At 33.2% G+C, this 15,912-nt stretch overlaps 3 protein-coding genes across 8 annotated transcripts in view; all 3 read right to left on the reverse strand.

Annotated features, from left to right (window-relative positions):
• si:dkey-11o18.5 overlaps window positions 1-9,376 on the reverse strand; it is a 29,262-nt gene extending 19,886 nt beyond the window's left edge. For 4 of the 6 annotated variants that reach the window (XR_015520135.1, XR_015520134.1, XM_087300955.1 and 1 more), the window contains exons 1-5: window positions 6,771-6,897; window positions 3,391-3,486; window positions 2,962-3,123; window positions 2,181-2,306; window positions 1,263-1,496 (exon numbers count right to left, since the gene is read on the reverse strand). Coding sequence is in view for 4 of the 6 variants with exons in the window: in XM_087300955.1 (XP_087157081.1) it covers window positions 1,263-1,496; window positions 2,181-2,306; window positions 2,962-3,123; window positions 3,391-3,486; window positions 6,771-6,840 (688 nt within the window). In the remaining 2 variants the exon portion in view is untranslated. Of the gene's footprint in view, window positions 1-1,262; window positions 1,497-2,180; window positions 2,307-2,961; window positions 3,124-3,390; window positions 3,490-6,770 lie in introns of all 6 variants that reach the window. The other 2 variants (XM_087300954.1, XM_087300953.1) reach the window with 1 other exon arrangement.
• On the reverse strand, window positions 9,077-11,858 carry phpt1 (phosphohistidine phosphatase 1; the record flags this gene model as incomplete). The annotated part of the gene is given in 3 exon segments (NM_001003566.3): window positions 9,077-9,453; window positions 9,535-9,662; window positions 11,629-11,858. Coding segments are annotated over 3 exon segments (366 nt in total). The 5' UTR covers window positions 11,774-11,858.
• A 1,288-nt stretch (window positions 11,859-13,146) lies between these two features.
• noc4l (nucleolar complex associated 4 homolog) overlaps window positions 13,147-15,912 on the reverse strand; it is a 9,593-nt gene continuing 6,827 nt past the window's right edge. Inside the window, 6 exon segments of the mRNA NM_001024397.1 lie at window positions 13,147-13,345; window positions 13,910-14,023; window positions 14,922-15,004; window positions 15,178-15,341; window positions 15,630-15,740; window positions 15,845-15,905. Of these exon segments, the coding sequence (NP_001019568.1) occupies window positions 13,229-13,345; window positions 13,910-14,023; window positions 14,922-15,004; window positions 15,178-15,341; window positions 15,630-15,740; window positions 15,845-15,905 (650 nt within the window). The 3' untranslated portion in view covers window positions 13,147-13,228.

Raw genomic sequence — 15,912 nt, forward strand, 5'->3', positions numbered from 1 at the left:
TTGTCCATATTTATGTTTGAATGTGAGAGTGTATGGGTGTTTCCCAGTGCTAAGATGTGGTTGAAAGGGCATCCGCTGTGTAAAACATATGCTGGATAAGTTGGCGGTTCATTCAGTTGTGACGACTTCTAATTATTAAAGGTACTAAGCCCCCCCTCAAAAAAATGACTGAATGAATAAGAGAACCCAATATTTATCATCATCATTACTACAACTTTAAAAAAAAAAAATAATAAAATAAATAATAATAATAATAATAATAATAATATTTAAAGAACCAAGACCAACACTTAACAATACACTATAATTCAAAATTAAATCAAATTAAAATGAAATAATATTTAATTTGATTAAATAAAAAATTTCACACAAAATATTTCACTAGATAAGCCAGAACAAATATAGTCGTGAATAATAAATAGTTATTATTCATTTTACCAGTGGTTGTCAAGTTTTAATTTTTTTTACTTTTATAAATACCTCTTTCATTAAATGATGTTTGCAACAAAACAAAACAAATCAAAACAAAATAAAAAACATAACAAAATGAAATGAAACGTAACAGAACAAAGCAAAACTAAATAAAACAAAACAATTAATAAAAAAGCAAAACAAAAAACAAAACAAAAAAAAAACAAAAAACAAAACAAAACATGAAACAAAACGAAACACGACACAAAAAATAAATAAATATTGTGTATTGTGCATTTTACTAGTGGTTGTTAAGTTTTAAATGTATTTAATTTTATAAATACCTCTTTCATAAAATGATGTTTGCAACAAAACAAAACAAAAAAAAACAAAGTAAGAAACATAACAAAACAAAATGAAAGAAAACAGAAAACAACAAAACAAAAGGAAAAGAAAATAAATAACACAGAACAGAATGAAATGAAACAAAAGAAAATGAAACGAAATGAAACAAAACAAAACAACAAGAAACAACATAAAACAAAACTAACAAAACAAACAAGCAAAAAAAGAAATAAACCTAAACAAAACAAGAAATAAAACAAAAAATTTAATTAAAAAGAAATAAAAAATAAACAAAAGAAAACACACAAAAATTATGGAGGCCATGGCTTATTCAATTCATTTTATTGTTTATTTAAATATAAATAATAATAAATAAAAAAACAACAACAACAATCTAACAAAAAATTCAATGAACCACCAATTTTAAAATGCGTAATTGATGAATAACACATTTGGCTCATCTGAAAATGTACAAACAAAATATGCTTTGCCCCATTTCCCTTTACCTGGCAGGGCACAATCCAGAAACTCCATGTGATCGATGGCCACGTCTCCCTGTTTCCCTTCACTGCGTCTGGAGTGCAGCTGCATGTTGAAAGGCTCTGTTATTCTGCCCAGGTAGATGACGTCCTCCCTCCAGCCTCTGAAGCTGGAGCTCTCGGGCCTCCAGACCACAGCCTGCTCACCATCAGTCTGTCTCACTGAGCCCCACAGAGGAGTCTCACCCATACCTGTGTGCCCTGAAACACACAATATTGCTGAAGCAACAACTGCAGCAGGGGTGTAAAACATATGACCCAAAATGGCATCTGACTTGGTCTGAGGAATGATTTCTAACAATTACATACAGTTGAAGTCAGTATAATTATTTGATTTAATTATTTTGTTTTAGTTCTTGTTTTGTTTCATTTTACATCTTGTTTTATTTAGTTTTATTTCTTGTTTTGTTTTGTTTAGGTTCATAGTATTAAAAAAAAACAGTATGCGAGAAGTACCCGGATGACTACTACCTTTTGCGAGATTTTGAAGTATGCATCAAATGGATGCTACGCTATCTCATGATGCTACGCAAGAGAATGAATGAATGGCAATGAAGTGACACAGTTGATGCGGTTAGGTCACGTGATAATGACAACTGGCAGATGTAGTACATCTGAATTTCATTCATACTAACATTCATACTTTATAGAGCACACTTTTTTACTGTTCGTGCAGTAAAATCTAATTCAAAATATAGTACATAATGAGCAGTAGGCGATTCCGGATGCAGCCCTGGTACCCCCATTCATACTACATAAAACACTTTTTTTTTTTTTGTCAGGGACTATGTGCAGTATGCAATTTCATAAGTCACTTAATGGCACATCTTTGCTCCTCGTTTTAATTTCTCCATACGTAAAGCAGTTTTAAGTATGTGGGTGTACCTGAGTCCCAGATGAAGTATCTGAGGCGAAGGCGACAGGTCGGAGAGGAGTGTTTTATTGTAGGTGACTCAAGAATAGCAGTTTGGGGTGCATCTGAAGTCACTGCCGTCACTGCCATAAACCAGCCTTGAAACACACAAAAGAAAACATTTCATGGCACTTTACAGTAAAAATTAATAACACTTTCACAGCAATTTATTAATTCATTCATTTCGTCGGCTCCCTTTATTAATCCGGGGTCGCCACAGCGGAATGAATCGCCAACTTATCCAGCAAGTTTTTACGCAGCGGATGCCCTTCCAGCTGCCCTTACGCAGCGGATGCCCATCTCTGGGAAACACAGCAATTTAATAATCTCTAAAATATATATGTATAAGATTTTAAGATTTATAAAAGATTTCTAGGTTTTATATAGTAATACATTTCTGAATTCCGTTTTTATAATATGAATTATTTGTAAAACTGTAATGTTTTTACTGTCACAGTTTATTAATTAAATTGACCTTTGCCCAAATAAAGCAATAATTTCTTTAATAAAATCTTACTCATCCCACACTTCAGTACAATTCTCAACTGTAGATTTGCCTTCATAATTTTACAAAAAATAAAAATAAAAAAACTGAAAATCTTCAATTAGCTTTTTTCCACTTAATATATTCACATTTTTGTATGGAGCAAAATCTGCTAAACCGAAAACTAATTTCCGTCTTAATTAAGATTTATTTATTTATTTATTTGCTCCAGTAAATTTGTGAATGGATTAAGTTGAATGGTTGTGTACCTGTTGAGGTTCCAGTGGTGTAGTCTGAGGACGGGCCGCTGTCCGGCAGTGTTTTTCCTCTCCTCTGTCTCTGCCACATGTACAGACCTTCAGCTGGCTTCACAGTCCATCCACATTTGCCCTCATGCTCAAAATCACACACAAACTTTGGCCCAAGATAACCTTCCATTCAACCCCCAAAAGACAACAGGAAAAATGTGTCAGGAGAGACAAGCATATCTCATAACATATCGACAGGAATATTGTTTTGATTCCAATTACCAATGGACAACATAAAGTCGACTTTCAATTTACACTATAATCATAGAAACTATTGCAAAAATCGATGCTTTCTATTATTGTTATTTCAACAGGGAGTTTATCCAGAATTGTGCAGTAAATAATATCAGATGCGAAAAGGTCAAAATAAATAAAAGGTAAGTATCTTACCACAGTCTTGCTCATCACTGCAGTCTTTGCAGTCACAAATGAAGTCACATCTGTTTTCTGGAGAACTGCTGCAATCCTTTCCATCCAGAGCCACAGCTGCTGAATATGAACAGTGATCAACACACAGGACTGGCCTTTTACAGTGTTTCTATATTGTGTTTACCTGTTTCTATAGCCCAAATATCTCAAAAACCCTAAATCAAGAAACATTTTTTAGACAAACAAAAAATATACTGTCTTGTTTTCAGAAACAGCTTGTCAAAATCCAGTGAGGTACTTCATAAAACAAGCCAAATTCAAAGCAAAAAAGCAGATTATTTTACTGATTATAGGAACAAAACCCCACTTTATTTTGACTTAATATTTCTGAATGTCAGACAATATTTTTGTTGGTCTAGAAAATGTTTCTTGATTTAAGAATTTTAAAATATTTGGACTAGAAAGTATAGACAAAATCTCTAAGAAAGAAAAGCATTTTTTGCAGTGTAGAGAAAATGTATTAGCTTTTAGCAACTATGAATTTCAGTGAAACTAATCAATGTTTACATGATTTTATTTTAATTTTTTTTTAAAAGATTTTTCAATATATGTATTTTCAGAACAACCCCTCCCCAACATTTAACCCATTACAGATGAGAGAATCAATAAAAAAAGATAATATCATTTTTTTTTAAGTAGTAGTAAACTTCATTGTCCTTGACAGGAAAATTTGTTACAGGCATCACCTATTGCTGCAGACATTCCATAAAAACAAGTAATAAAAACAATACAAAAATACTACAGAAACAAAATGTATAATGCTAATTAAAATAAACTCTTATTAAACAAACCCACTGAAACAGGTACAAAGGATTTCATATAACGGTTCAACCTACACTTTGGGACTATATCTCCTACTAGAGGGAAGCAGTTCATAATGTGGAAACAAGAAATGAGTTGGATTGTTCAGAATATTCTCCACCTGATTGAGAACACAACTCTCATAAAAAAAATTGAGGATTAAAATATTACTCGTGCCCAACAATTTTCCATCCTGTCTTTTAGAGATGCATCAACTTAGATTTACACTGAACAGATAGGTTGGCGATAGTTTAAATAAGAAAAATAATTCAAAATAAATAAATAAAAAGGCCATAAATACTTTTTAGGTTATACATTTGAACTATTTTATTATTATTATTATTATTACAAATACAAACACAATTTAAACATGGTAAACTATTTGGCATAAAACGATGTCAATGTTGTGAATAAAAAGCATTGTGTTATGATTCACTAGAAAATACTACATTTCCAAATCTCAGTTTTATGTGTTATTTGTAACATTTACTAGCAGATTCTACAGAAAAATTGTACTACTGTACAAATAAAACTAAATAAGCTATATTAAAATACAGAAATCATTTGCTACCATTGATACATTTGTGGCAGGTAATGTTATTTGAAATAATAAGCAAATATCAATGATGTTTTTAGTTTTTGTGATGATGTTAAATGAATTTAAGCTCAACAAATTTGATTTTATTGGATCATAAATAGTTTTTTTTTTACTGTAGTGAAAGTTCATTAACACTTTTGCAAAGAGCACTTTTAATAGCAAAGCTGAATTCATCCCTCTTAAACCTCATAAAATCATTAAAAAATATTAATAAAGAAATTATAACAATCAAAAACTTCAAAACATGAAAGTCTACAGCAGTCTACATTCGAAGTGGATTAAATTTTTCATCAAAGTTTTCCTAAAACTATTCAGCAACACCCATTCTTGTTTTGCCACAAATCTTTTTTTTTGATCCACTTCAAACGTTGACTAATGCATATTAATCAAGCACATATTTAAAGCAACATCAGTTTAATTGACTCTACAAGTGACTAAAAGTCTTATTTATTCTGAAATCAGAGTTTGTGTGGGTTAAGAAATTTAAGCCGCATGAATTTATAAATCTTCCTGTTCAAGTCGTCACAAAGGTCTGTCTATTTAGTAATCACACGCAGTCAAAGGTCTCTGATAAATACGTTTCAGATATAAGATTGCATTCCTGCATACAAGAATATAATTAATTGTATAATGCAGCAAAGAAATAAGGAATAACTTTGGAGTACAGTCATGTTTCTGAAGCTAAGAAAATGAACTTCCATACCATTAATTTTAAGTAATATATGTTTCAAATTAACTTACAGCTTATGAAGTAATATAGTCTTAGAAATATTATTGCTAAAAAGTTAGAAATGTTGCACAATATTAAAACAAAATCAGATTAAAAATCAGATCAAAAAAATTAAAACCAAGAGCCCGATTGTAATTCTCCATTTCGTTTTGTGTAAATCTGATCACACATTTATAGTCAACGTCGATGACATTTCTTTTAAATTTCAAATAAAAATGATGTAATTTAGAGATATTTGGGCATTACCATAAAAAACAGTGCCTTTATATTCAGTTTTACATGATACAAAAGCAATGTTTTAACATCAGATGTATAAAATCAACACTGTAAAAAATTATATGAACAATTTGTCATGACAGCATGTTTTTAGTTCATTGTAATCATGTTCTAACCTAATTTTATAAGTTACACAAGCTGTTTTAACTCAGTTTAACATAATATCAGTTCAATGGACTTATGAGGGTTATTTGATTTAGCTTTAAAAAAAAAAAATTCTTAAAAAGCAACCAGGATTTTTTTTACAGTGAACACTTGGAGTGCACTGTAAAGAGATTTCACTTTAAAAAGTGAGTAATCCTGTTGCCTTAGTTATGTAAATGAACTATGTGCATAAATCAAAAAATTAAGTTAAGCCAACTTATCATGTATGTTACAAGTGTACTTTTTTAAAAAACATCATGTTGCTTTTAAGGAACCGGCTTTAGTTTTTTTTTTTTTTTTAGGTAAACAACAAATCACTTTTCACAATGATAAAACACCTAATTTTCTCTGAAATAAAAGCTCTAAATATCAATGTTTTCATTTGTAATTTGCTAAAAGAATTTATAACATAAATAAAACAAGACTTAAAGGGATAGTTCCCCCCCAAAATGAAAATTGTCACCATTTACCTGATTCAAACCTTAGAGTTTCTTTCTTCTGTTGAACACAACAAATATTTAAAAAATGCTGAAAACCTGTAAACACTGACCATATCACTCCCGTGGTATTACTTCAAAACATCCTCAGTGTTAAACAGAAAAATATATATATTTAACATTTTTGGGTGAACTATCCCTTTAACATTTTATTCAAACACATATCATATAAATCCAGAGAAACTGTGATTCTTCAAGTGCTCTAATATTTTTCATAGTCGTATGTATATTGGTGTTTTTGATGCATTAGATCAACCTTTACAATAAACAAATGCTCAAAAACAGCAGATCTCACCCCTCTGACAGACATTCAGCAGGACACACACAAGAATCCAGAAGCAGGCAGCCATGAATCCTGTCTTCATTTTTTACATCACAATACAATCTCTTCCTCTGCGTACAGCGCACAAAAGCCCAGTTCTGACATATATGAGGTTATTAACTTCAACTGCGTCCCTCCTTCCTGATTTCACAGGTAGATAATACCTGGACTTTACATTTTAACCCCCAGACGAGTGCCAGATTCGTCTTTAGTCCTGCTCTGCCCTATTGAAAATATACAGCAAAGACAGCTCAGTTTATTTGAAACTCAACACCAAATACTTCACTTGATAAATGTTACTATTTAGCTAAATCTCTGCACATTCTGGTCTTACTGAAAGTAGTACTTTGTAAACCATTGTTAGGGTTTGGCTTGCAAGTAAACCTTGACAGATAAGCAAAGAAATAAGAAATGAATGGCGCAATTAAAGAGACAGGAAATGCTAAGTGCAAAAAATAATTTATTAAATGTATGGTGAAAATAATGTGAGTTCATTTTAAGGAAACAACTGAATCGCAAATGACCGTGCAATGAATGCAATGACTTTGTTGTCTTGTCAATTCTCTGGATGTTGTTAGATTGTAAAACTTCTAGTCTTTTTTTTTTTTAAATGTCATTGCAAATCTTAATGGCATCTTCTAATTTAAATGCTGACAAACGGATGTGAAGCGAATCATCAAGTTTATCAGGCAACGTTTACAACCTCTGGATCAGGTCTGAGATCAGGTCTTAAATACACACTCACTGTAAAAAAAGTATTGCTGCCTTAAAGTTTTCAGTTGAATCAAATTAAGTTTTCTAGCCACCTCAACTTACACTAATCAAACTGATTCAAAATATGAAGTTAAACTCTGTATAACTTTAAAAAATGAAGGTGAAACTTGATTAACTTATTAAAATAAGGTCAATCATCATAAAATATCTAGTGTCTTGCCTTGTTGCGTTTTTTTACAGTGCATTTATTGTGTTGCTTTACAAATCATCAAGTCATGGTTTCTCTATATTTATATATTGTCATTAACAATTTAGTTGAGCCAAAACTGAACATTTACTCAATTTACACATGGTCAAGTGAATCCAAACCTTGATGAATTCCTTTATTTTAGTAGTAGCAAGAGCAGTGGCAATGGAAGTCAATGGTTACCGGTTTCCAGTTTTCTTCAAAATAGCTTCTTCTGTGTTTGGCAGAAGAAGAGTCTGATAAAGCTATGACACCAGTGAAGGGTGAGTAAATGATGATGTTTTGAGTGAAATATCCCTTTAAAATATGTCATTTATAGTTCTCTTAGTTTACACTCACATTATTTAGGATGTCGCTGATTTTAGTTGAACATTTAAGAAGCTTTGAAATCTTGGCAACTCATAAAATGCAAGTCAACTGCACAAACCGACTGTTACCCTTCATAAGACCTCAGTGTTCTGCTTGTATAATTTGTTTTACTCTCAAATAGATGTTGACTAGCACTTCCTAAATGACAAAGGCATTAGCTTATGATCTTTAATGTTCTACAGAGTAAAAATCAAAATCACCTAGATCTAGAATGACTAGAGGGTAAGTTAGCAGCATTTTATTATTTTGGGGGAAACTATCCCTTTAACTACAGTACAAGCCGTCTTATTGTTGTATATAGCCTGTTTGCTAGTGATGGACAAATCTTTGCGAATCTTTTGTACCAAATCAGAGGTTCAGAGCTCATATCAAATTGGCAGTGTCACATGATTTCAGTAAACAAGCTTCATTATGTCATTACTGATTCGAAACATTTTGAAAAATGTAATAGTTCTCTATTTGGGCCCCCCAAGATCATCCCCTAGTGGTGAATAACTAAACAGGTTGCATTTTTACCTAATCTCAGATCTGTTTAAAGAGTTTGTGGATATTTTAATAGGATATTTGTTATATAAAAAAAGAAAAACATTAGTTAATACTCTGTTTACATTGTACTGTTTATGAGAACCCACTATGGATCAAGCCATAAAACAGAATTGATAAAAGAACGCTTATTTTGCAGACGCTTAATATTTAATGATATAGGATGATACATCTGATAGGTTTTAATTTCAATTTAACTGCGTTTGAAAAAGGCAAACTTAATCCATGTTTGTTTTGAGCTTTGTATTTCAATTACTTGGTTTTGTCCGGGAGATGTCGCTAGACATTGATGTTTCAAACCAGGGGTCACCAATCCTGGTCCTGGAGGGCCGGTGTCCCTACAGGGTTTTGCTCCAACTTGCCTCAACACACCTGCCTGGATGTTTCAAGTATACCAAGTACCAAGTATTTTGTCATTCAAAAAGACCAATGGATGAACAGAAGTGCATTTTTCTCTTTTCATTGTCATGTGTTAAGCTACACATTATGTTAAAAACCAAACAAAATGAGGATGACCTCTCCTCTAGTTAAGGCAAACATTTTATCCATCCAACCATATCTGAAACACATTAAAGTTCTGTTTTCTCTCAGTCTTGGCCAATGCAAGTCCAATGCAACAGTTCAAAGCAAATTTTAACAGTTCACTGTGTTCTCATATTGGGTCGTCAAGCGTATCCCATGTAAACCCACTCAATACCCTTCATCCGCCCAGGTCACCTCATAATCTGGGTAATGAGTTTTTATCTTCTCTGTGGAAACTGAATGCTTCGCTCTGCCAAATCCCTGAAACACACACAAATTTAAATGATTAATATTTTGATTTATTTAGGGGTTTACTGTTTAACACTGAAGTATCATGTGCACCATGGAATAACCGTAGACGTGGATCTTCTTTGCGTCCTGGTCATGTTTGATTCTTCCTCCTCCGAGACACTCACAGTCCACTCCTCCAGCTCTCTCCAGCTCTCCAGACACACGGTCATATATGTCAGCTGTAGGACATACAATCTTAGCAAGGTTTTGTGCTTGGACAAAAAGACACTTTTGATCTACAGTGCATGGCAAAAAGTGCTAAAAAACAAAAAACAAAAACAAAACAAAAAACACTAAAACAAAAATGCAAATGGAAAGAACAACGTCAGAACAGCAGCTAGTATAATAAAATAAACGTGCTAATAAATAATTTATATAGAAAACGAATGGATAATAAACTGATTTAAGGCAGAAGCCAGAAGCACAGCAATCAAACAAAGGAAGACCAACTGCAACTTATTATCCAAAAAGGTGCTTAAAAAATGCTAAATAAATACATAAAATGCATAAATACTTAAATATAGAATGATGATATAATCTTATAAAAATTAAACCATTTCCAAGTATTCAAAGTAATATTTTTGACTTGCTCATAACACATTTCTTTCCACAGTATAACAGGACTTCTATCCAAGAAACTATATGCTTTTTAACCTTATATACTTTCAAGTAACTTGAGTTTTGTGGAAAAGAGATGTTCAAACATGTTTATCAGAAAGTGTCTTATGGAGGTTTGCTATCCTGCTCCTTTTAAAATAAATTATATTTTCCAACCTTTTAATATGTATTTAGTTAAGAAAATTAAATGCAAATATTTGACATTTCCTCTTCCTCCAAAATATAAAGAAGCACATTTTAAAATTATGTACAATATTTACCCTGCAAAGGAGTTTCTGAGAAAAAGATTCAATGTGAATTGTAATGTTTGGCAATTCTGCTGTAGTGATATTGAAACTAATGATTTTGAAACTGAATCTATTTCTTCATTGTAATTTGGCTAATCCTTTCTGTTCTGATGTGGGTAACTGGATAAAACAATATATTTCAATGTTTCCATCTATTTGTTGGGACATTGTGAAATTTGGAGTACATCTGAACAACAAAAATGATGACTTAACTGCAAATGGTTTACTTATTTTACTCAAATTCTTCCTTTGTAAATACACATTTTTTAAAACAGCTCCTTGTTTTTTGATTGTCTTTAAAAATGAGTTTGCCACCAATGCAGAGGCTTTTGAACAATGAAGGGTGAGAACTGAGGTAAAATGGTTTTATATTCGCACATCCATTCTGTGACAACTGGTGACATGCTCCCTATATTGTTTACCATGGTACTTTGAATAATTAGCCTAAAATCATATGGAAGACTTCAAAACAACATTAGCACTATTTATTTGACTGTGAACAATGTTGTATTTTAAAGTAATTGGCTGCTGATATAATTTCACCATATAGAATTTGCAAATACTTTAAAATTATATTTTTAAGGAGAAAGTGAATATAGAAGACTGTGAATATAAAAAAACAAAAATATGGTTTTATTTAACCCCTTACAAAGCTTCTGTTTGATGTCTGCACGGTTTGTTGATTATTTTTGTTTTTATTTTATATAGTTTTTTTAGACTTTGGTTTTATATTTGATTCATTTTATATCTGACATTTCTCAGTCAGTTTGTGGAAGATTGGAGTTCAGTTTTTGCTTAAAAATTATGTTTTTGAAGGGCAAAAAAAAACTTTCAAGTAACACACACAACACTTAAAATTTATGTCTTTTTATCGCAGAAAACTGAAGTAACATCAAACATGCTTTTAGTGGATAGTATGGATCACAAGTTGTAGCTTACTGCAGGTTTACTAAAAAACATAATAGTTAAACTTTAATAAATGTGTGGTTATGAATTTTACTTTGAAGTTTGGGTTCTCTTTGCAGTAAAACAATTTTCATGAGACGCAATAAGCCGTAGTACTGAATTTATGGCAGAAAAAATAAGCCCAAAAACAATGACAGCTGTAATTAGGATACAGCCATAATAATTTTTGGGGGCATTTTCTGACATATTTAACTACTGCCACAAGTGTTAATTTCAGTGCTCACGGTTATCTACCAGCTGTAATTCATGGCTCAAACATATGAATGGATCTTACCGTGATATTCGGCCCACGCGTATCCTCTCACTATATCAACATATGAATCGTCGTCTTTGCTGTGAACGCGAATGAGGACGTATTTAAAGACGCCGTTGGGGTCTAAATCCACCTCTGGAATTTTAGCGAGACGTTCCGCTGACATTATTGCAAAAGCGACCGTAAAAACCCCAAACACAACAGCGAAGTTCAATCCAGCGCCAGAAGAAAAGAGCTTCATTTACCGTGTTGAATTGAATACACGTGTTCACATTAGCGACACCCTCCGGTTTGGAGCAAGTACGGCATACTCAAAACTTCTCTCCAAACTGGTACGTTTATTTTTGTTTGTTTGCTAAACTATTCTTATGAAAATTGCAGTTAAAGCAACATTTACGTCACGACGTTATGAATTTAAGACTTTCTGCTCGGATTTAAGTACTTATTAGGACCTTAAATTGTGAAATGGTAAGTTAAAACCGAAGACCAGAAACTTCCCCTGAAAAATTATCACTTACTATAGAAAATGAATCTTAAGCATTGTATTTCATTCATCGTAAGTAAATGTATTTTATTATTAAATGATTAATTGGTTTAAAAAAACTGTATACACAAATTAGTACAAAAATGCTCAAAAATTGAAAATATAAAATCTCCCAAGAGTACAATGATGCTGCCATGTTTGTGCAGTATAACTAAATTACCTTGTTCTGTCTTGCTTTACCATACATTTTGAGGCAACACTTTACTATTAAACTGTTTTTTTATTGCAAGATGTAATTTCAATAGCTAATGTGTAATTACTTTAATTACTCTTAAAATTAATTTCTTTAGAAACACTTTAGTACTGGGACCAATTCAGTTTTAACTAGCTGACACATTGGCTGTTTAACAGCATCTACAAAGCAATTTTAATGCTTTTTTCTTCATAAGCATATCGTAGATCACTTACTCATATCCCATACACAAACATATATACTACAACAACAGCTTAGTTTTACAACCTATAAAGAAGCATATGTACTGCATTTATAGTCCCTTTAAGGCAAGCCATTTAACTCGACAGCCATCTTTGAAACGCCTCTCGGGCATTCTGTCTGAATGGGGAAACATCAAATTCTTCATAATTGCTTGCCAAGCTTACGATTGAATTTCATATTAGGAATCACCAATAAAATTAAACCGCAACTGTCTCTTTAGTTTGATAACTAAACATCCAAATCACACAAAATCTGCAGAAACTCACATCTGGTCCGAGTCCCTTCCCCAGACTATAGTCAGTCTATAGCAATCGATGATTGGCTCATGTGCTAGTAGGCGGGCTTTTTTCCCCCCCACCATATAGTGATCAATGATTGGCTCCTGTACTAGTAGGCGGGGTTACACTTTTCCCCATTCAAAATATGAGTATGGATAGAGTGTTTGTACTGTACACGTGTTTTCCATACTAAAGTGTTAACCTACATTTCTAAAGTCAATGAAATCTTGAAGTTGTGAAAGTGACAGAGCATTTTTTTCAGTATAGAGAGATAAACACTGTTAGAGTGGACACACACATACTTTATTATAAAAAGAAACATTTGGCAAAAAACAGGACTATATGAGAGAGTAAATAGAGGTGTTACTCTAGAGTAAAGTGTACTCCGAGCACCTCTCTGGAGCTCTTTAGGAGATCCGTGGCCATGTCAAATTCCAGCGGGACAGTCTTCTTTTCACCCTTCAGTTCTCGCTCCATTAGCTGACGTTCACAATGAAGAGGAAAATGATGAGTTACAACATTTTATACTTTGCACATATGACATATACTAGTGTCACGAGAATGTACTTTATAACTTCAATACAATAAAACAGATCAATATATTTTCTATAGCATTAATTAAAAAAAAGATGCATACCTTAATTTCTTCAATTAAAGAGTTAAAACCTCTACTATGACCTAAATATTAAAGTACGCATGGAATCAAAATGTACATTTATGCATGTCTTTTTTGCTAGCACACATTACTAGCCTTAAGTGGAACACTTAATCAGTGCAAAGCCATGTGTACAAGTTCATGGGTAGTTTTCCCTGCCTTCGTTAAAAAAAAAAAGAAAACTAAATTAAATATTTGCGCATATTTGAAGCAAATGTCCAAGTTAATGGTTTAGTAATAGATGAAAACTTACTTTGGTCAAGTCTAAAAGTGATTTTGACTAATGTTACTGACTGAAAAAGAACTAAGCCGAAAATAAAATGAATGAATGAATGAATGAATGAATGTTACTGACTGCAATAGTTTACAATGAGAATATTGCTAATCACCTCAAACGTTGTTAGCTCCAGCAGTTCACTGATGTCCTCCTCTTGTGCAGAAAGTGGTTCATTGATCATCGTGGCGGCTTTGGACACATCTGGATGGTGATGATTCTGCAAGGTCTAAGAAGAGATTTACTTTGTAAGTCTTTCTAAATATTAAAAGATTTAAGAGTTTGTGGAGGGGGCGTTGCAAGACATAAAGCTCTACTGGGGTACAGCTTCCCCTCAAAAAAATAAAATAATAATTTAAACAAATGTGTATATATACACAGAACAGATATTAGTCCTAAATAACAATCTAACTGGTGTGATGCTAAGATAATTTAAGAAAACTTTTGCAAGAATATAAATTTTGTTAGAATGAAATTCTATAGATAACTCAAAACAAATATGTTTTATAGAATTATCAGTTGTGTGTTGTCTTAGACCCCACTCATGGCCGAGAATTAGGTTTATTGAGTCTTAGCTCCCAGACTCATCAGCCCTCCTTTTTGCTTTATACAAAAAAAAAAAAAAAACCAACAGGAGCTATGCTTGCTTAACGATAATCTAAATAAGATCACCACCATAATATTTAAACTTTGTTCTGTCCACTTGGAAAACTTACGGCGTGCCGACATCCTGGTTTCACAACGCATTAGTAGTGCAGCTATTTTTTCGGCATGCATGTTCACAACAGGGACACCGGTAGCAAAGAAGCGCAACAGCAAGCGTGAAGTGGTGCGTGAAGGTGGTGCGCGGGTATGTTTTTTTTCTGTGCACATGCTCGGTTTGCATTTGATTAAACTATATTGCTTTTACCAGCGTTGGTTCGGTTACATAGAGAATAACGCCTTCACTCTGGGATTACCACTCTTATTAAATAAACTTGCATACAAAGTAAATCGTATCTCAAAGCATTTACTGGGGCACTGGAGAGTTTTACTGGAGCACATGCCCCAGTAAATGGGGTCTAGCGACGCCCCTGGTTTGTGGATGGTGAGGCAGTGGAAAAGAACATTTCCATGTTTGGCATTACCTTGATCTCCCATAGGCTGCTTTCCAGAGCATGACATTGAGCTGGATCTTCCTCCTCCATCACATACGGGTCATCACAAGGCTCTGATTTAACACATTCATGAGATCAATTATTTACAGAAATAAATATGGAAAAAATTGACTTTTTTATGAATTCTACCAACTGCATACTAGTAAAAACTAATTGTATTGCAAGTATGGACAACAATCCATAACTAACTATAAAATATTGATAAGCCATTGTGCGAGTGATATACCGTCAGCAGCACTGGGTCTGTGAATGAGGACTCTACACGAGGGGTGTCTGCGAATTAGATTACAGATGAACGGCAGCAGAATAAGAAGGGCTGTAGGTGGCGCTGTGAGAGACAGACGAGCAAGACGCTTCACAAACGCTGCCACAAGATACACTGGCAGATGCCTGTCAGAGAGTTCACATCACACAGATTACACATCATTAAACATCAGACTGATTTACTGCAGATATTGATATTAAGTGATTCTAGAGCAGGGGTGCCCAAAATAGGTCCTGGAGGGTCGGTGTCCTGCAAAGTTTAGTTTCAACCACAATTAGACCTTAACCAGCAAATCAATCTCTTTCTAGAAACTAGAAACTTCCAGACAGGTGTGTTGAAGGAAGTTGAAACTAAACTATGCAGGACATCGGCCCCCAGGACTGAGTTTGAACAGCCCTGTAGAGTATGCTTACGTTGAAGACAGGAAAATATTTGCCAGGTGGAAAAACCGTGCTCTGTACTTGACATGAAAGATAGAAGGATCCAGCAGATTGTAGAGCTTCTTATAAAAATCTGGGTAATCCCTACACAAAAAAGAGATTTTTGTTTTGTTCCATTTTTATTTTATATATAAAAACAAGGCATTTAGATCAGACAGCTGCTTTTTAAAAAATACTGTAATACGTACAAATTATGCTCATGGATGAGGACGAACAAGCCATTCAGAGCCAACAAACTGATTGCTCCACCTGAATA

The sequence above is a fragment of the Danio rerio genome, chromosome 21 (genome assembly GCF_052040795.2).
Source record: "Danio rerio strain M-AB ecotype USA chromosome 21, GRCz13ab, whole genome shotgun sequence".
Classification (NCBI taxonomy): Eukaryota; Metazoa; Chordata; class Actinopteri; order Cypriniformes; family Danionidae; genus Danio; species Danio rerio.